Raw genomic sequence first — 21,821 nt, 5'->3', positions numbered from 1 at the left:
TAGAGGAGGAATGAAGAAACGGGAACAGGAACTGTTTTTCTGTTCCCAAGATGGAAGAGAACCTGCACCCACAAGGTAAAGCCTATAACTAAGCTCCATACAAGGTCACTGATGTATGTCTCAGGTTTTTTGAAGAGTATTTGCCTTCATAACTTATCACTGTAACAGATGTTCCATACAAACTTTTACCAGATGAAAAGGAAGGAAGCTAAAATCCCACTTCAAAGCTGATGGTATGTGTTTTAAAAGCTAAACAGAAGAGAGACTGCAAATCAAATGAGTTCAAGTTAACAGTTGCTAGAGTTAAATGCAAAAAAAAAAAATTCGAGTAAAAACCTAATCCTACCAATGTAACTACCCCTTTTCAATTGCTCTCTAGAAGACTAGAAATATTATATTTACAGAATGGCCATGGCTCTACCTCCAGGCTAAACGGCCAAGTTCAACTTATGAGTGACAAATGGATTAAGTGAACAAAAACTAGGCCATCTACAAATCAAGTTAATAGCTCCTAGAAATTTTTAAACAAAAAAGTACCCTCTCTTCAATATTTTGTGTTTTTTTGTTATTTCTATAATAGCATTTTATCTCAGTATGTGTTACCATATGCTATGTAGTTGAAGTATTAAAGACTGACTTTTGCATGTAAAACTTGGTGTAGTGAAATTTAATCAAGATGTGAGAAGTTTACACAGATCAATTCATTTCTAGTTTATCCCTCAAGCCTTTAAGTCCAATGTAAACTTTACATTTTCTGATTCTTGCTGCATTTTATAGGCAACAGGCTGTTAGGTTGTCTGGCTTAGCATTTAACCTTAAGTTTCTATTAATTATAGGACAACCTATTATAATACAATATTTTTCTACATATGAAATCATAGCCTCCATAATATTAATTACTCATAAAAGCTTATATATTACACAACAATGTGAATGTACTTAACACTACTGAGTTGTGTTAATAATGTGTTAACACTTAATAATGGTTAAGATGGTAAACTTTATGTTATGTATATTCTACCACAATTAAAAAAAACTTGTTGACTTGCTCACAAACACCCGTGGAGTAAAGGGAGTCCTCTGCATTTCAATGTTGTGTTATAATTTTAGTTTAATCAAATAGTGTTGTATGACCCCTCCCCTCCCTTATTATCTGACCCTATCGAATGGTTCAGGATATGATGAGCTATGGCTAAAGTTCAGGCCAAGCACTGATGACAAATTCAGGCCACTGTGACTTTGATGGAAAAATTTCAGAGTAATCAAGTACTTAATTTTAACTTCACACCATTTGTTTTCCATGATTTATTTAATTTATTATGTGATGAGTTTACGAATTCAGATTTAAAATAGCTGGGAGGATAAAGGAAAGGATAATTTCTGACAGGTAATTATTAAGTAGAAATCACACTCTGAAACCCCATGTTTAAAATGGATAAAATGAGATATGAGAGAGTCAAAACTAACTGCTGTACACTATCTGCATTCCTTCCATGCACATAAGTCTGTGGGAGGGATCTACAGCCCCTACTCACAATGGACTGTCAGGGGTCGGTAAGAGTTAAATGACTCTCCGGGGATAATGTAATCTGTTTAGAGGCTCAGTCTGAGTCATGCACACTGAAACGGGTGTGCTGTCACACCCTTTCCCTGAAGAGGACCTGAGCAAGTTCCTGCCTGCAGAGCACAGCAGCACAGTTGTACAGAGAGAGCAAGGGTTCCATTTGCTGTTGACACGTGGAACAGAGATGAAACCGTGCTCCCTAATTTTACACATTTGATAATGTTTGGGAGAGGGACTCAAGTCATCAAAATGAAGGCCCTCATCTTTGCAGCTGCTGGAATCATGCTTCTGTCACCCACTTTTTGTCAAAGCGGTAAGCTCTTTTCTTATGGGGAAGGATGGAGGTTTGCGTAACAAGAATCAACTGCATCTACTGGTAATTTTCTTTGTATGTCACATAAGTCGCAACCCCAAAGGCAGAGTTTGATCTTAGACATTAAAAGGTGGCACCATGGAAGTAAATAGCTCTAGTTTATTCACTCTATCCAAAGCTTGTCAAAGACTGAGTGCTCTCTACTTATATTTAAAAAATTGTGGCACAGTCAAGACTTTAGACCTTTACAATTAATTCAAGAGTCAATTTTCTTTGTGAGGGCTTTTTGATTTTCTAAGTATTTCCTCTGATTCAGCAAAGATAGTACTTATAAAAGAGATTTTTAAAAATTATGTGAATACATTCTGGTGAGGCATAAAGGGTGAAAACAAGAGCATTCTCAGATCAAGTGGTCTGTTTTCAATAATCAACAATGCTAATAAATTAGTGTTTCTTAAAGAAATGCCTTTTTCTAAAAGATTTTATTTATTTTTAGAGGGAGGGGAAGGGAGAGAGAAAGAGAGGGAGAGAAACATCATGTGTGGTTGCCTCTTGCGTGCCCCCAACTGGGGACCTGGCCTGCAACCCAGGCATGTGCCCTGACTGGGAATTGAACTGGTGACCCTTTGGTTCACAGGCTGGTGTTCAATCCACTGAGCAACACCAGCCAGGACCCTTTTTTTGACTTTCAGTGGTACGGGGGATTTAGTTCTCCCTACCCTCATATATATTATTTTTAAATTTTAGAAATGAAATCTCCCAAATACTATCATTTAATTCTTAATGTGTTTCCTATTTTACTCAATATAATGTTAGCCTGGAACTTTATGCTTGCTCCAAAGCTAATGAATTTGGGCTAGAGCTGCATCTACAACTTTTACTGTTAGGTCACACTCCAGTCAACATCCTTAGGAGTGGGAGAGCTTGGCAGAGGAAGAATGGTGTGGGGGTTGGGGGTGGGGCAAAATAAAAAAAACAAGCGTTGCTAAAATTGACAGCTGGAGTCACTGAGGACAGCACTCAGAGAACCTGCAGATAGAAGCACACGTGGGACTTAGGAACACGATTGAGAGAATGCTATCTGGGAGTGGATGAACCAAAATGCAGCAGAATAGCAAAAGAAACAAGGCTAGTGGGTGGAGGTGGAGCCTTCAAGACGCTGGCTGGTGGGGTTTGAGGCAGTTAATTTGCTTTCTTCAATAGGGTGGGGGAGAAATGTGAAGTGAGTGAAGTCTGCTCCCTTCGGACCTGAGCCTCTTTAAGGCTTTCTCCTGGGTTGGATAACATTTTAGAATCATTATGCTAAATGGAAACTTGTATAAGGAATTCAATAAATTAAATAAAAATTAATAGCGAGTGGTATTCTTAAGGAAAGTCAGGCTGTAGAGAATAAAAGACTTGCTCATGCTGAATCAATCAGCTGGAATTCTCATGTAAATGGAATCAAGACTTTTTCAGAGTCAGTGTTTAGCATGTTTTTTGGCATGATGTCTTGCTCAGTCACAGGAATTTTCTGAAAACTGACAAACACCTGGTTTCAATGGATCTCTCATTAGGTCCTGAAAGGAAACAACTCCTACAGCACGGTCTTCAGCCACTGTCTCTTCCAGCTTTGTGCTGAGCTTAAAAGGCACTTAAATTTGGGGGATACCAGGTACAAGAATTTCCGAAAACACAAAAGTGAGCAAAAGGATTTGTGTTGCTGAACTTGAGTGTCACACAACATGCCTCCACACGCCTCACAGTTCACATCTAAACACAGGCACAAACCTCCCCCACTTCCCAGATTTTTCTTTCCTTTTCTTTAATATGTCTTCCCTTAAACAACACCTGAGCACCTCCCTGCCTGTGTTTGTTCAGGCAAAACTCTCCCTCTTTGTTACACACTGAATTCAGTTGTGCAATCTCAGGGATATGAGGGAAGCTTCAGTTTCACCAGGGAGGAATGGACAGAGATGAAAACAGGAAGAGAAACTGGCTTGGAATGAGAACCAGATTACTGAACACTAACCTCAAGTATTCAACATGTAAGAATTCAGAGGTCGTGTGAAAAGGAACTGGCAGAGAAATGGCATTTTAAATTGACAAGTATGAAGTTTAAATTTAGCATAAAAGTTCATTGTAACAGAAATTTGAGGGAATCTACTTTCTATGCATGTCAAAGATGAATTCTGGAAAAACTGTATAATGATAGGTCTGAGTATTGATTTTGTTTTGTTTTTGAAATTGCTTTCAAGAATTAGGATTATAATATCAACATGTCACGTAATGCCAAATAATTATTTATTGATTTCATCCTGTGATTTTTCTTCCTTCGTCTCCCCCTCCCCGTAAAATCTGGTATTTCTCCTAAAGTCTGCCTTTGGATTTTTTTTTCCCCTTACATCTCTCCTTAGGCTGTTCAACCACTCCCATTAAATTAAACTACAGCCTCTACACAGACTAAAACATCCATGCCTCTTACCTGGGCCCCTGAAATTGTGGACTCTACACCTGTCTTCTAACCTGCCCTTGGCCATTCTACACGCTCATATCCCATCAGCAACTCAAACTCAGGAATACTCAAAACTGAGATCTTAGCTTCCCTCTGTTGCTGCCCCATCCCTTAGACCATCCTCATCAAAAGTCACCTAGAGTAGAAACATCCAAGTCACTTTTGCCTCCACAGCCAGTTAGATACCAAGCCTCCATCATAGTCTCATGTGTTCATCTTCACCTTTCCACTGCCATTGCTCTCGGTCCGTAACGCACCATCTTGAGTTAAAATGGTAACAACAAACTCCAAATCAGCTCCCCTACCCCCAATTTCTTATCTTTTCAGTCTATTCTCTACACTGTCACCAAAGTCATCTTAAACACAAGTCAAATAAGTCATGGTAATATTACTTTCGTATTGCTGCTATAACATGAATGGTTTAAATCATTTATTAGTATCTTATATTTCTGGAAATTACAAGTCCTAAAATCAAGGTGACAGTAGGGCTGTGTTCATTCTGGAGGCTCTAGAGGAGAATCTGTTTTCTTGCCTTTTCCTAGAAGCTGTTTGCATTCCTTGGTTCATGGCCCCTTCCATCTTCACAGCCAGGAGCACTGCATCTTCAAATCTCTTTTTCTCTGGCTTTGACCTTCTTGCCTCCCTATTGTAAGGACTCTTATGGCTACGTTGGGCCACCCAGATAATCCAGGATACTTTCCCCACCTCTAGATCCTTAATCACATCTGTAAAGTCCCTTTTGCCATCTAAGTTAACACATTCACAGGCTCCAGACATTAGCAGAAACAATCTTTGGGGCATCGCTATGGTGTCCATCACAATTGCCATCCGTCCGCTCATAACTTTTTGCGCACAACTCTAGCATCTGTCAATGGGCACATGATTTCTTAGGACAGGTTAGGGGCCCTTCAGAGATTTTGCTGTAACCTAATCTTTCAACTTCATCTCTCAGATGAACTTTATTAGCATATGACACTGCATTTTTGTGTAACTCTTCTACTCATCTGAGAGTTGAAGAGAGGGATAGAGTTTATTTAAAACTGTATGCAATAAAATGAGCAATAAATATTTGTTGAATTAACTTATCTGACATTCCTAGAACCCATGACAGCCCACACTGTGCCTTGGCCCACTCATCATCTATCAGAATCTTATTCCTCTATTAAAGTCCATCTCTTTATAAACCTTGTTTATCTTTGCTTACATCCATCTTTTCCTTGACATTTTGCTCGAACACCTAAATCTGTTAACTATTGTCTGAATGACGATACAGTTTATAGTTAATATGACTTTGGCCAGAATGGTCTGATGGGCTATTTTGTTTCCCTCCGATAGTATTATAAATTCTTTACATGCAAGGAGCTGTCATCTACTTTTGCTCCTGCATTAGCTAGCATGGTGCTGGGGCATATGATATGCCTTTGATTGCCTGACCTATAATGATTTTTTAAAATAAAAATGACCCTCAATTTTACAACTACAGAAACTGTGTAGCCTAATATATTTAGTTTCATTGTCTTCTGAACCATAGATATGGCTCAGCAAAATATCATATTAATACTTCTTTTTAATGACAGGTACGGAAAATGATGCAGACAACTTGGCAGAGCCAACATTACCTATTAAGACCTTCCGTGGAGTTCCCCCAAATTCTTTTGAAGAGATCCCTTTTTCTGCCATAGAAGGCTGGACAGGAACCACAACTGTGAAAATTAAGTGTCCTGAAGAAAGTGTGTCAAATCTCCACGTGAATAATGCTACCATGGGGTATCTGAGCAGCCCCTTAACTACCAAACTGATACCCGCTGTCTACACCTTGGTGTTTGCAGTAGGTGTGCCAGCCAATGCAGTGACCTTATGGATGCTCTTCTTCAGGACCAGATCCATCTGTACGACCATCTTCTATATCAACCTGGCCATTGCAGACTTTCTTTTTTGTGTCACACTGCCCTTTAAAATAGCTTACCATCTCAATGGGCACAACTGGGTATTTGGAGAGGTCATGTGCCAGGCCACTACGGTCATCTATTATGGCAACATGTACTGCTCCATTCTGATCCTCGCCTGCATCAGCATCAGCCGCTACCTAGCCATTGTCCATCCTTTTACGTACCGGGGGCTGCCCAAGCGTACCTATGCCTTGATAATGTGTGGGTTGGTGTGGGCAACCATTTTCTTATACATGCTGCCGTTTTTCATCCTGAAGCAGGAGTATTACCTTGTCCACAGGGACATTACCACCTGCCACGACGTCCACAACACATGCGAGTCTTCCTCTCCCTTCCAACTCTACTACTTCATCTCCTTGGCATTCTTTGGATTCTTAATTCCATTTGTGGTCATTATCTACTGCTACACAGCCATCATTCGGACGCTTAATGCTTATGACAATAGGTGGCTGTGGTACGTTAAGGCGAGTCTCCTCATTCTCGTGATTTTTACCATTTGCTTTGCCCCAAGCAATATTATACTTATTATTCACCATGCCAACTACTTCTATAACACTGATCACTTATACTTTATCTACCTCATAGCTTTGTGCCTGGGTAGTCTGAATAGTTGCTTAGATCCATTCCTTTATTTTCTCATGTCAAAAATCACAGATGACTCCACTGCTTACCTTACAATAGTGAAATCCCCTTAGAGAACAAGGAAAGCTATTTGTGAAAACATACACTCTTGGGATAACACATGCGTAAGTGCAAGGAACTCTATCCTCTAGCTCCATTTTAGAGCTCCTAAGAGATAATGCTTCAAAACAAAACATTATGAAAGCACTAGCTTAAAAAGAGACACTATCAGTTATTTTAAGAACATCAGTGCAGGGGAAAAGATATCACCACTGTCTTTATGGCAACTGACACGTTTGCCTGACCAGCACTTCAAGCTCTTTATATCTCCATCTTCCCAACTTCTATAAACTTTCTACTGTAGATAAAGAATGGAACAAGGGACAATGACACAGCATAGCGAGAAGCTAGGATCTTAGTTTTTTTGTACCTGGCGTCTTCCGCCTCCTTCAACTTTCAGGCTGGTGGCTGCCTCACCAGCTGATTCAATCTTTGAAATCTCTCTCACTAGGTCCCATTATCTTAGTCCCACCTTTGCCCTCCAACCATGCTCTTCACCACCAGCCTAGCCTCCACTTCACGGGGCCACTGCCAGACTTTTCTTCTTCAAATATCAGTTGGAATACCTCATTCAAACCGCACTTCGCCCCCCGCTGCCACAGCTCACTGCAGCACTATTTACAACAGCCAAGCTATGAAAGCAGCCCAAGTGCCCCTGAGAGAGGAGTGGAGAAAAAAAGCTGCGGCACATATGTACAACAGAACACTACCTGTTCATAAAAAAGGGTGAAACCTTACTGTTTGCATAATAGAGGGTATTATGCTCAGTGAAGTAAGTCAGAGAAAGATAAATACCACAATTTTACTTATATGTGGAAGCTAAAGAACAAAATCAATAAACAAAATTGAAATAGACTCATAGGTATAAAGAGAGGACTAGTAGTTGCCAGAGATGGGGGTGGGGGTTGGGCACTGGGTCAAAGAGGTAAAGGGACTAAAAACCACAAGTTGGTAATTACAGAATAGTCATGGGGATGTAAAGGCAGCATAGGGAATATAGCTGATAATGTTGCGATAACTGTGTGGTGCCAGTTGGACACTGAAAAATATCGAGGGGAACACTATGTAAAGTATATGATTATCTAACCACTAAGCTATATACCTGAAAACCATACAAAAAACAACAACAATAATAAAAAAAAAACCCCAGCACAAAGACCTCCATGGACTCTCCATTGCTTTGGAATAAATAATAAATCTTTAGTTTGGCATTCAGGGCTAACTTTCTAATTTTACTTCCCAATACACCTTGCCTGTGATATAGATACAGCCAAGCTTCTTGCTTTGCTGTGATGTGATTTCTCCTCTTCTTGCCCTGCCTCTAACTGGAAATCTATTTCTAACATATTTGACTCAATTCTTTCCATCTCTTAAGTTCTCAAAGGACCATTCTTTCCTGATTCTCAAGCTAGAAGTTCATTTTTCTAATATGAACTTTCAAAGCATTTTATTGTATTTTTATTTTTAATTTTTATCCTCACCCGAGGAGACTTTTTCATTGCTTTTAGAAAGGAGGCAGTTGGGGGTGGGAAGGGTAGAGAGAAACATTGATGTGAGAAAGAAGCATCGATTGGCTGCCTCTTGTATGCTCCCAACCAGGGACTGGACTCTCAACCTAGGTATGTGCCTTGACCAGGAATCAAACCCATAACATTTTGGTACATGGAATAACACTCCAACCAACTGAGCCACACTGGTCAAGGCTGTATTTTATTGTGGTACATATATATAGTTCATTTGTATATAAATATTGATTCCATAAACACTTAAGTGCCATGTATAGTAGAGAAGGAGCTTCCTCCCTCCCTTCTCTGTGCTTTTGTGGCAGCCCCAGGCCAAAGCTTTTTCACAGTTTGTACAACCCAGCTCCATGCTTTAAATAATATATCGGTAAATGAATGAAAGAATAAAACCCCAAGGCATTTTAACAGCATGAAAGCCCATTAAATTCATACAGAGAAAACAAGGTACTGTGTATGATACCAACAATATAATTTTTGGTTGGACATGTTAAAAAAAAAAAAAGGAAGCTAAGCTATGAATATACTCAAAGTCATTTAGAATTTTAAAATACCTCCATTAGTTTTGTTCCTTAAACATAGTTTTTAATGGGAAAACAATATTTTATTTTAAATGCCCAATATCTTCCTATTGGTAAAGGACTATCTTTCCCTTAGTTTAGGGATTAGAATATTAGTAGTTAAGGGCATGAAAGATTGCTGACATGAACTTTCAAGTCTGTAAAAATGTGCATTGACCACTATACTCTGTAGTGACCATGAAAACAATAAAAAAATTTAATGCTATTTTTTTTTAACTTCCTGGAGGAAATTGTTATGTTGGGCCATTGTTACTTTTTAAAAAAAAATTTAGTTGTTTGTTTATTTTATTTTTAGAGAGAGGGGAAAGGAGAAAGAGAGGGAGAGAAACATCACTGTGTGGTTGCCTCTCACTCTCGCCCCCAACTGGGGACCTGACGTGCAACCTAGTCATGTGCCCTGACCGGGAATTGAACCAGTGACACTTGGTTCGCAGGCCGACGCTCAATCCACTGAGCCACAGCAGCCAGGGCTTAATGCTATATTTTTTAATGTGCAGGGTTTCCTATGTCATGGACTCAGGTTCAACAACAATAACAACATGCCCATGAAGACCCTTTACAGCACGTATGTGGTTATGTGAAGAATCAAAATCAGGCAAATACTAATGCAAGCAAGAAAAACAAATCTAAAATAAGTTTCCAGATGACAAGAACTTCAAGGGAAAGATCTGGTTTCTGCCAATAATCAATTGTAGTACAGTTATCTATGGAAAATATGCAACAATATTCACTTAAATGTGTACTTCATTTTTAGGTAGTACATTCTCTCTAGCAAAACAGAACTTTTAATGGGGGGAGGGGTAATAATCCCTATGTTCTCAAGCAAAGCCTTCAATTTAAAAATAGCCCCAAATTCACTGCCTCCAGTGAACAGACAAGGTGTGTTCTCTGCTAAGTGTGTATGACACAAGAAACTTGGTGTCTGCACAAGGTTATATCTGATATACTATTAGCAAGGACCAAGAGCCCTCCCTAACTTACAGCACTGTCCTCGATCTTTGATAAAACTCAGCATCTATTCTTTGAAGATGTTATCATTAAGGCCTTTAACACTGTACCTGCTACAAGCTTTATTTTATACTGACAATACCAGTAATATAATTTCCTTCCATTATTTTCCATGGCTGGACCTTGGGAAGGAAAGGCACAAAAAAAACCACCATAAAACGGAACCGGAAACTTCTAGCTATCAAAACAGCAGAGATCCCACCAAATAAACAGAACCAGAACCAGAACCCCCCACCCTCACCCCTCGAGAAAGAGAAGATCAGGCTGAGAAAAGAAAATTTCAAACCTAATGAGCAGACAAAGAAAACTTTAAAAACAGGAATTTAACCAAACCAGATCCACTGTTGGAATTGTTTTAAACCTGTTAGCTGTTACCAACACAGTTCAAGTCTTGAATTTCATTGGCCAAAAGTGTTTTAGTGCTTGAGCTAGAACCCAGTTCCCCAGGCTCATATTTAATGTCTCACTACACTATTAGAGCTGCTGCTTTCACACTTAGGAAGGTGCCCAGCAGAGAATGAGCCCCTCGTGACCACTCAGGGGAGCATCTGGCGGTCCTGGAGAGAGAGGTGCTGTGGAGGTTCAGCTTGATTTAGAAACTTACAATGGATGGTACTGGAGGGGACCTCCATTGCCTGCCTAGGAAACGTCTGTGGGGTCCACCTCACCTCAAGGACAAAGCCCCATGTGGCTGTGGGCAGAAGATTATTTTATAATCCTATAAGGTAGGTACTATTATTCTCATTTTACACATGTGAAAACTGAAGCACAGAGAATTTTGGTGACCTGACTAAAATCCCTAGCTAATTTGTGGAAGCATACATATACTTAACACACATATTAAATATTGTCCAATGTAGAATCATTCATTCTTTTTGATGCATTTCACATATGGATATATTGCAACTTAACAAGCCACCTCTTGATGGAGATTTCAATTGTTTTAGTCTTTTGCTATTACAAACAATGCTGCACTAAACATCCTTTTCCATCTGCCTTTAGTGTACAATAATATATGTTTCTGAGTCATATAGACCGGGGTATAGTTTCAGAAATAATTATTTTTTTGAATAATTTTGGACAACTTAATTATTTGTAAGGTGTTAAGGATAGTCCATAGAGCTGTTATGAGGATTATGTGAGAATATGCACAAAGTACCTAATATCATGTCCAACAAATAGCAGGCAATCAATAAATGTCTGTTCTCACTGAAGATGTGTATTTCCTGTCTCATATGCGGCAGTTTCTGGGTTCTAAAGACCCATACAGAGGAGACCCTCACTGCTTTTGGGTTTGGCTAGCATCTGGGGACATGAAAGCTCTGAGTGGCTAGGTCCCAGGTAGCATCACTCCCTCTCAAGTGACAGGTCATACAAGCCTCACCACTCAGCCCTGTACCAGTATCTGTTGGACTCCTCATAATATTAGTACACGCTCCATAGCCAGATAAAACCCTCTGCTCTTTATGAGGACTCTGGCCATGTCAGTCTCCTCCTATGCTGAGAACAAACCATGCTGGTACCCATTACCTGTTGACATCATCCTGCTCTCCACCCACGTGACCAAATCCTCCTTACCTTTCAGGAGCAGCTCCTATTCTATCTCCACTGCAACTTCTCTTGGGATCCTAATCCACAACAATCCCAACCACCTCTGAATCACTCTGTGCACTCCTCATTTTGATACTTTGCCACATACCTATCTCTATTATTATTTAACTGTTCTATAACAGAACGCCTACTGCCTCAATAAATTTTCAAGCATTGAGGATAAGGACAGAGAGCATTCAAATGGTGTCCTGTGTTCCTTGGATCCTATTTTCCCCTACCAGATGCTATATGCTACACTGTGCACAAGACATGTACTCAGAAGTATCCAATGACTTAAACTCTGAACAAAAACTCACAACTGAGATTTTAGTAAAAGAGTAGAAGCCGTAATTGACTCTAGAGCCGGCTTCCCCCTAATGTTTGACGCTAGGAAAATGACAGCGCTGTTACTTCCATTCTGATCCGTAGGCAAGTGCTGCAATAAGAAGCAAGCTTCAGGGGAACACGGGTAACAATAATCCTCCCTTTTGCCTTTTCCCTCACCCAGTCTGTAAATTTGAAAAAAACAAACTTACTAAGACTTACCATCAGTTTCTGTGATTTTGCATGGTATAAAACATCTTGGTAGTGTTGGGCATAGTCTGGGTCCACGTCTCTAATTTTAGCAGGAGGTAACTGTAGACTTTCTAGAGTCTTTAAAGGGTTCCCTTCATCAATAGCTTCATTGATGTGCCCTACTGCCATAATTCCTAGAAAGATGAAGAAAGTTTTCCTTTTCAGTCACAGTAGTTTCTAAGTTCTCTAGAATCAGCAATTACAAAGATTGAGTTAGAGAGAGGGGTGGGAAATGCACACAAGAAAACTATGAGAGCTAAAAAACAAGTACAGCTAAGGCTGCAAGAGATAAAATCATGTACAAGAAATCAATGGTGTCCCTATACATTTGCAATGTGCAGTCTGAAATGAAATTAAGGGAGAAAATTCACTTATAATAGATTCCAATTATAAATACATTATACTCAAAAAAAGAATAAATAGGAATAAATTAAACAAAAGAAGCATTAAGATATGTACACTAAAAATTATGAAATATTAAAAAAATTAAACATGACCTAAGTAAATGGAAAAATCATCTCATGTTCATGAATCAAAGATTTAGTATTGTTTAGATGGAAATACTCCTCAAAAAATGTAACCCCTGACAAAATCCCAGCTGTTTATTTTTTAACTTAAACTGCCAAGCTGATTCTAAAACTCATATGGAAATGCAAGAGACCAAGAATACAAAATACAATATAGAAAAAAGAACAAAATTGGAGGACTCTTCCCAATTCTGAAACGTACTACAAATCTACAGTTAATACTACCGTAAGGATAGATATACAGATCAATGGAACATAATTTAAAATTCAGAAATAAACCCTTACAGTTATGGTCAATTGATTTTTTTTTTCTTTTTTTTCTGATCTTGCTTCAGGTTTATTTGCACAAGCACCACAGGAGGATACCAGCCCCATGCCGACAGCAGCCCAGGGGATACACGAGCCCTTTTGGCCTCACATCAGCAGACAGAGCCCTACTGTGGAGCCTTTGCAGGGGCCTGGGCACCTTTGGGAGCCTGACACTGAACTGGAGCCCAAGCCGGGGCTGCAGCTGCACCTGCAACCTGGGGCTTGGTTTGAGCCTGGGGCTTGGTTTGAACCTGGGGCTTGGTTTGAGCTGTGGCTTTTGGCTGGCAGAGCCAGAGACCCTTGGCGATGTGGGAATGAGCACATTTCCCAAGTTTAGGGTGAGCAATGTAAGTAAGTTGGCTGAGCTTGCGGCTGCCGCCCTTTGGGATCTTGGACTTGACCTCCTTGGGCTTCAAGGGCCTTGAGAGCCTCAGCACGTGCGCTCATGGCCTTGGCATTGTTGGCTTGCATCTTCTTCAGGCCCTTCTTGTTGTGCTTCTTGGCAAAGTGCATGTTCCTGAGGAAGTTGGGGTCTACTCCTTTAAGAGATCCATATCTTTGTGCTCAGGGTTTCTTGATGCCATTTCTGTGCCATTTTCAGGACTGGTTGTGCACGGTGTGGTTCCTGGATGTGGCCATCTCTGCACACAAGCCCATGGCTCCCGAAGCGCTGGGATCGGAAGCAGTCAATTGATTTTTCACAAGGTTTCCAAGACAATTTAACAAATAAATAATGGCTTTATAACAAACAGGACAGTAACAACTGGATACTCACATGCATTAGAATGAAGTTGAATTCCCTATATCACTCCTCACATAAAAAATAACTGAAATGAATCACAGACCTAGAAGTAAAAGCATGAACTATAAACCTCTTGGAAGAAAACGTAGGAGTAAACCTTTGTGGCTTTGAATTAGGCAATACAGTACTTTTTAGTTATGACACCAAGAACACAAACAACAAAAGAAAAAAATTAAGTACATGGGATGTTATAAAAATTAAACCTTTTATGATTCACAGGACACTGTCAACGAAAATGAAAGACAACTTACAGAATGGGAGATAATACTTGCAAGTCCTATATATGATAAAGTATTTGTATACCTTGTATGCAGATATGCCAAATATATAAGGAACTCTTACATTTTAAAAGTAAAAAAAACAAAAATCAAAAAAGCAAACCCAATTCAAAATGGGTAAGGGACTTAAATAGACATTTCTTTAAATAAGGTATAAAATGGTTAAGAAGCACATGAAAAGATGCTCAATATCATTAGTTATAAGGAAATTGCAAATCCCAATCCCAATGAGAAACCACTTCATATCCACTAGGATGGCTGTAATAAAAAAGACGAACAATAACAAGTGGTGTGAGGATGTGATGGAATTGGAACATACATGGCTGGTGGAAATGAAAAATGGTACGGTCCCCTTGGTGACAGGAAGTTCCTTAAAATATTAAACACAGATTAGCAATTCCACTTTTTGGTATGTACTCAAGGGAACTGAAACTATTTGTTCACACAAATGCTTACACACAAATGTTTACAAAAGCAATATTCATAATAGCTAAAAGTAGAAACACCCCAAACATCCATTAACTGATGAATGAATACATAAAATGTATACCCATAGAATAAAACATTATTTCACCTCGAGAAGAAGATAAAGTCCAGCCATTGTCAATATAATGAGAATGGTTTCTATGACATCAATGTAACCTGGCAGCCATGGAGAGTGGGCTGCAATGTGCATATGTGAACAATGACAACTTCACTGTACTGGTCAGTGGGGGTGGTAGACACCTTTGAATGAGCCTGTGTATTGTGTGGTTGTTGCATTCAAAATGGCTGAGAGAGGAGAGCAACAAAGCTGCATCAAATTTTGTGTTAAGCTCGAACATTTCTCCACAAAACTAGACGATGATTCAGAATGCCTTCGGGGATGATGCAGTGAGTGCAGCGCAAATAAAAGTGTGGCACAAAGGCTTCAAAGACATCAGGAATCTGTTGAAAGTGATCCATGTTCTGGAAGGCCTGCAATAAGCCGAACACCTGAGAGTGTTAAACATGTATGGGCTGCAATCAGCAAAGATCGGCAACGGACAGCGCAAGGAATAGAAGCTGATCTGGAAATTTCAAAAACTACCATGTCTGAGATTTTGATGCAGGACCTTGGCATGAAATGTGTCATGGCAAAATCTGTTCTGCAGCTTCTGCTATGAGAGCAGAAGGAACATCGTGCTGCAGTTGCTAATGACTTGATTCAAACCGCTACCAATAAATCAGATTTCCTCAGGAAGGTCATAACTGGAGATGAATTGTGGGTCTCCAGCTATGATCCAGAAACGAAGGCCTAGTTGTCCCAGTGGAAGTCACCTGGTTCTCCACACCTGGAAGAAGGCGCAGCAAAGTTGCAGCAAGATCAAGACCATATTAACTGTACTTTTTGATTGGGAAGGTACTGTCCCTCCCAAGTATGTCCCTCCAGGACAAACAATAGGGAGTACTACTTCAATGTTCTTCATCGGTTGAGAGATGCAATACGACAAAAACAGCCACAGCTTTAGGCAACTGGTGATTGGCAGCTTCATCACTATAATGCGGCTACTCATGCATCATGTGTCGTGCAGTTTTTTGTCAAAACATCAAATCACCCAGGTGACTCAGACCCCCTACAGCCCATATTTGGCACCCTGTGACTTCTGGTTTTTCCCCAAATTAAAATCACCTTTGAAGGGGAAGAGATTTCAGACTGTCGATGAGATACAGGAAAACACAACGTGGCAGCTGATGGCGATTCCAATAAAGGATTTTGCAGAGTGTTTTGAACAGTGGAACAGATGCTGGGAGAACTGTGTGAGGTCCCAAGGTGCCTACTTTGAAGGGGACCAAGGCACCATTGTCCTATGTACAATGTTTCTTGAATCTTGTATCTTCTTCAATAAATGTCTCATTTTTCATATTACATGGCTGGATACTTTCTGGATAGATCTTGTATACTGATACATAATACAATATGGATGACCCTTGAAAGCATTATACTAAGTGAAAAAAAAAACAAAACACAAAAGACCACATGCAACATGATTCTATTTCTATGAAATGTCAAGAACAGGAAAATCCATAAAAACAGATAAGTAGTTGACAGGGGATGGGAGGAGGGGAAAATAGGAGTGACTCTTAATGAGTATGAAATTTCTTTTTGGGGTGATGAAAATGTTCAAAGTTTAGACAGTGGTGAGATGGCAAGATGGCAGTGAAGTAGGTGGAAGCTCGCACTTGCCTCTTCCCAGCACCATATCCGAGTTGCAGCTAAAATATGGGAATATCAGCCTGAATAACCATCTGAAGACTAGCTGAACAAGAAGTCTTATAACTGTTGTACAACTTTTAAATACATAAAAACCACCATAAAAGCAATAAAAATGTAAATTTCATGGTATAAGAATATCTCAATGAAGCAGCTATAAAAAGGTGGATAACTTTATATACAATTAGCAGCAGGGATGCTAAATTCTAATGCAACCCTCACTTAGATATTGGGTGATAAAGCCACAGAATACCAGAGCTGGAAGAATTTAATGTAGAGATATACAGGGGAAACAACCTGAAATGCAAAAATGTTTGGATACGCATTCTATTCTTTGGATTATTCTACTTTCTTAAAGCAAAACTTACTATTTCTCATTTTGTCAGTTATTTTTCATCAAAAACAATCACATCACTTAACAAATGTGATACACTACAAAAAAGAATAAGCACTATTAATGTTTTAAAAGTATCTTCATCTTAATATAGGAATTAAGATAAAATATTTAGCTAAGCATCTTCAAAATAGATGACTTCATAAACACCACCTTGCTAAGAATGAAAAGATTTATCAGGAGGAGGAAAAGAGCAATCTAAAATGACTAGATGTTTAGGCCCTGGCTGCTGTGGCTCAGTGGATTGAGCGTTGGCCTGCGAGCCAAGTGTCGCTGGTTCGATTCCCAGTCAGGGCACATTACTAGGTTGCACATCAGGTCCCCAGTTGGGGGTACCAGTGAGAGGCAACCACACAGTGATGTTTCTCTCCCTCTCTTTCTCCTTTCCCCTCTCTCTAAAAGTAAAATAAACAAACAAATAAATAAAATGACTAGATGTTTGAAGAAAAAGTATAAGTACTTCTCTAACATGCAAGTTACATTATCTCAAAACATTGGAAAAAACTTTGGGAAGTCTAAGTACTATTCACACACAAGGTATTACCATTTTACCCTGTAGTAGTTATAAAATGGAGAGCACAAAATACTTCTTTTCATTGGGTAGATTGTTTTAAATATTTTTAAACACCCCATCCAAAAATGACCTTAACAAAGCTATGAGAAATGTGTGTTCCCATTGGCTGCTCACCTGGGAACGACTGCATGCCAGCTGACTTGATTGAAATCACTTCCTTCAGTCTTGTTTGGTTTGTTTCTAAGGATACAAGCTGCTGAGGTCATAGTAAATGACCTCACAGGAGCTGAAAGATCTACCCAGAAGCCTCCTGGGTGTATCTGCGTCACTTCCTCAGTTTATAAGTCAAGGGGAAATCCCATTTGAACAAAGATTGCTGATCCTCAGTTCATGGCCCACTTCTTCAAATCATCATGTGAGACTATAACACTCTAGTTCCCTTAGAGGTTGTGTATTTGAGAGAGCAGAGGAGGCAACCTACAAAGAATGGTACCTGCCCAATGTAAAAAGCAGCAATTCAAAGGAAGAAAACCTCCTTATCTAGGCTACATGGTTAAAATAATGCTCCTCCATGGCTCTCCTGGGAAAAGTGAACTTTCCAGTAAGAAATCAAGAGAGAATCCAAGTCTAAGAAAATGCATTTAGCCGCTTCTCCATTCAATTCACCTTCTTCACATTTATCATTTCCCATCAGCTGCACACCTTATCCACATCGCAAGTCATACAGAGGATTAAACCGGGAACCACGTGGCAGGGGTGCGGTGGGAAGAGTAATGCACTTTCAAGATGTCCATGAAAAAGTCTCAGCTCTTTCAGATTATTTAATTCTATATTGTATAAATCATGCCTGTTCACAATGGTGTCTTTTAAAAATTTAGCCGTTTACGCAATCATCTAAACATGATATCAAACTCAATACTTGAAGAACCTTAAACAAAACTACCTCATTTTTACAGAATAACGAAACAAACCAAAACAGAGAAGTTAAATATTCTTTATTATTAAATTCCCCAAATAGCAGAAAGGAAATATGATATGGACTATCTGAAATAACACTTCTGGAGGTGGCATACTCCCTTCATGACAAGATATTTAAAAGAAATATGATAGTGGCCATGTGATATATCCCATGGAGAATACTGCAGTTACCTAGATCAATGCCATACCACCTACAAAAGACCACTTTCTTTTTAAGTTATACAAATGTTACTTGTTTTACCTCTCCTGGTAAAAGCAAAGGCTCTATTAGATAGTCTGGAACAACAATGGCACCCTCTCTCCTTTTCAATCAAAGTCCAAGAATGAGAGTAAAACTACAACTGTCCAGCACTGAGAACTAATGCACCTTCACTTGCATGAGAAGCACATCCCAAAATCACCAAAGCAGACCTGTGGGTATTGTCAGAAAGAATTGGGGAAAAGTTATGGAGTATTATTTGGCCATAAAAAAGAAAGGAATCTTACCTTTTGTGACAACATGGATGGACCTGGAGAGTATTTTTTTTTTTTTAGAGAGAGGGGACAGGAGAGAGAAAGAGAGGGAGAGAAACATTGCTGTGAGAGAAACATTGATTGGTTACCTCTTACACGTGCCCCAGTGGGGACGGAACCTGCAACCTAGGTATGTGCCCTGACCAGGAGTCAAATCTTTGACCTTTCAGTTTGAAGAGAGAAGCCCAACCAACTGAGCCACACCAGTCAAGGCCCTGGAGAGCACTATGCTAAGTGAAATAAGCCAGTCAGAGAAGGACAAATACCACATGATTTCACTCATATGGAGAATCTAATGAACAAAATAAACAAACAAAATAGAAACACACTCATAGACATAGAGAAGACTGACAGCTGTCGGGGTGGGTGGGTTGGGCTGAGTGAAAAAGGTGAGGAGAGTTAGCAAAGAAAACCAAGCCACAAGCCCACTCTTAGATGCATACAACAGTGCGGCAGTTACAGGAGCCAAAGTAGGGTGGGAGGAGGTAGGAGAGGGTAAAGGGAGGGTAAACGGTCACTGAAGACTTGACTTTGGGTGGTGAGCACACAATATAATATACAGATGATGGAGTACAGAATTGTACACTTAAAACCTACATAATTTTATTAATCAATGTCTCCCCAAATTTTTAAAGGTTAAGATTTTATTTATTTACTACTGGAGAGAGGGGAAAGGAGAGAGAAACAGAGGGAGAGAAACATGATGTGTGAGAGAGAAACAGCAATTGGTTGCCTCTCTTATGCCCCCAACCAGGTACCTGGCCCACAACCCAGGCCATGTGTCCTGACTGGGAATTGAACCGGCAACCTTTCAGTTCGCAGGCCTAGGCTCAATCCACTGAATCATACCAGCCAGGGTTTAATAATCTTTTTTAATTTAAAAAAAAAATTGGGAAAAATGAGAAAACAAAGATGAAACATGATTCTTTGTTTTGCCTACCCAAAGACAGGAGTCCCACCCTTGGGTGGCACTAGCCAAAGCAGCCAAACCATTGCTGCAGGGGGACTCCAAGTGTGGAGCTGGGGGTCAAGGAGGAAGGCAGTAAGACAGAAGGCAGGGGCACTAAGCTTTGTAACAGGACACAAACACCAGTATTTTCTCCCCACCAGTGGATGTTGGACATCTGCTCAAATTAATGCTTCTCTCTTGACTAACGTCTGGCAAGACCCACCAACCCCCAAGCCAATGTTCTGGACAAGAGCAAAGTGGGCCATCTGTAAGCCATCTTGTTGCAGGGATTCTGAAAGGTATCACTGAAAGGAAATGCGGAGAGGCAGCAGAAAGCTGTGTGGTCGCAAAAGAGAAAATTTAGATTTGTACACAACTTGAGAGGGACAAAAGGAAGAAAGTGCCTAGTGACCAGTGTAACAGTGGTCCATCCATGGTACATGACATCAAGGCAGCACACCTGGACCCTGTTTGCTATTGAATTTGGGGCCTGGAGTGAGATGTTTAACAAAAAAACAAACCCAGCATTGATGCTGGATACAAGTGCTTGCAGAAAATAGTAAAAAGAAAAGAAAACTATCAAATGCAATTAACTAACAAAGTCATCCGTTTTATCCCAAGAATAATCTTACCACCCTGTTAGAGCATTGGGAATACTAGACCTAAGACCTTCCCAAAACACACTGGAACCAACCTAAACTTGTGAGAGAAGTAGCTGCCTACTCTATCAGCAAACTTAGAATAAGTGAGTTAGAAAAACAGGTCAAAGCCAGAGCTTAGAAGGGAGGTCAACACATTTGCAATCCTAATCCAATATTGCTGACAAATCAAAGAGCTGAGAGAAAACCAAAGATGATGGTGCTGGTTTGTTTGTTTTTATGACGGAAAAAACAACTTAGAGCTTGAATCTGGTAATTCATGCTACAGAAAAGCAATGAATATACTGATTGCTAAAGTTACACAGCTCCTCATTCTTCACTGTTTTTATATACAAGAAGCAAACGATGAGGAAGCAAGCTGACACTCAAGAAAGCATGTTTCAGGGTGTATCTTCTTGAGCTTATCCCCTCTCATGCTGGTAGTTTATCATTTCTAGAAACACAGTAAATCACCATGACTTCTGATTATAAAGCAACAGTTAGATTATGTTTGTATTTCTTCCTAAGACCGGAATATGTGTCACATTTCAGGAAAACGTCAAAAAGAAATGACAAAATAAAGTTGAGTGCCTAAAAATATTGAGTTATGTAGTCATCTTTGAAGTATATCAATAAATAAAAATTATTAGGACCTTTATTTATGTTTTTTTTTTTTTTTATGTATAGGGCGTAATGTCACAGGAAGGTCATAGTATCCTGCCACCCGTGAAGAGTAAACCCAAGTTCCTGTTGGATGTGTTGTAAACAGAGAAGCCATTCTTCAGGCACCCTGCTCTGATCACACCCCTATTTATATGTATTTTTATTCTGTCCTTTCATATGCCTTTTCATGTCTGCTTTGTCATGCTTATAATACATTGGTACAGTAGTACAGGTATACAATTTATATATAAATACATACGTACATATTAGGGGAGTATGCTTTTACAGGGCTCCATGTGCAAAAATTTGTAGCCTTAATCTAGAGAATTAAGTTGTCCAGACACCTTATTTCCCACTAGAGTAGATAAAGTATTCCTTACTTACGGTCATTTTCTTCTTGAATCTGAATATTAACCATATCAATACAATTCTGAATTTCATTCCAGCTTAAGTTCTCTTGCCCTTGGGACAAAATATCCAGTTTCATGGTGAGTAGTTCATCTGCATAACTAGGGAAGGGAAAACAATCATGACACTAATCAGAGACATTCATTCTTTGTTCATGTTCTGCATCTTAAATTTGACACAAGGGGCCAGAAGTAGCTGTTACAAGGCTAGACAAAGAGTAGAAAGACAAAATTGTCATGTGCTACTTTGTCAACATACAGCAAGCTCACTTATACCAATAGTGCTCTTTTTCTCAAAAATACTTTATGTACAAATGTTGTTTAATGAAAGTTCCTTAAA

The 21,821-nt window shown here is 39.5% G+C and overlaps 2 protein-coding genes, 1 non-coding gene and 1 pseudogene across 3 annotated transcripts in view; 1 reads left to right on the top strand and 3 right to left on the bottom strand.

Moving 5' to 3' along the window:
- IQGAP2 (IQ motif containing GTPase activating protein 2) overlaps nucleotides 1-21,821 on the bottom strand; it is a 274,610-nt gene that overhangs the window by 67,351 nt on the left and 185,438 nt on the right. Inside the window, exons 12-13 of the mRNA XM_090276400.1 lie at nucleotides 21,459-21,583; nucleotides 12,247-12,410 (exon numbers count right to left, since the gene is read on the bottom strand). Coding sequence (XP_090132526.1) covers nucleotides 12,247-12,410; nucleotides 21,459-21,583 — 289 coding nt within the window. The remainder of the gene's footprint in view (nucleotides 1-12,246; nucleotides 12,411-21,458; nucleotides 21,584-21,821) is intronic.
- On the top strand, nucleotides 1,670-8,139 carry F2RL2 (coagulation factor II thrombin receptor like 2). The gene is made up of 2 exons (XM_090276399.1): nucleotides 1,670-1,877; nucleotides 5,949-8,139. The coding sequence occupies exons 1-2, from the start codon at nucleotides 1,784-1,786 to the stop codon at nucleotides 7,013-7,015; spliced, it is 1,161 nt and encodes a 386-aa protein (XP_090132525.1). The 5' UTR covers nucleotides 1,670-1,783; the 3' UTR covers nucleotides 7,016-8,139.
- Nucleotides 13,181-13,751, bottom strand: LOC150008553 (large ribosomal subunit protein eL29-like; annotated as a pseudogene).
- On the bottom strand, nucleotides 21,091-21,219 carry LOC150008552 (small nucleolar RNA SNORA11). Its single transcript, XR_016511512.1, has one exon. It is a non-coding gene; the product is annotated as a small nucleolar RNA SNORA11 (small nucleolar RNA).

Source organism: Furipterus horrens, unplaced genomic scaffold (genome assembly GCF_987537825.1).
Source record: "Furipterus horrens unplaced genomic scaffold, mFurHor1.1.pri manual_scaffold_5, whole genome shotgun sequence".
Taxonomy (NCBI): Eukaryota; Metazoa; Chordata; class Mammalia; order Chiroptera; family Furipteridae; genus Furipterus; species Furipterus horrens.
Note: the sequence above shows the minus strand (reverse complement) of the source record. Positions and strands in the feature narration are given on the sequence as shown.

Excerpts from the sequence above, each read along its gene's own strand:
- F2RL2 (XM_090276399.1), top strand. The coding sequence starts at position 1,784 with ATGTTTGGGAGAGGGACTCAAGTCATCAAAATGAAGGCCCTCATCTTT. Across the intron at positions 1,878-5,948 it reads ACCCACTTTTTGTCAAAGCG|GTACGGAAAATGATGCAGAC; the intron begins GTAAGCTCTTTT and ends TTTTAATGACAG.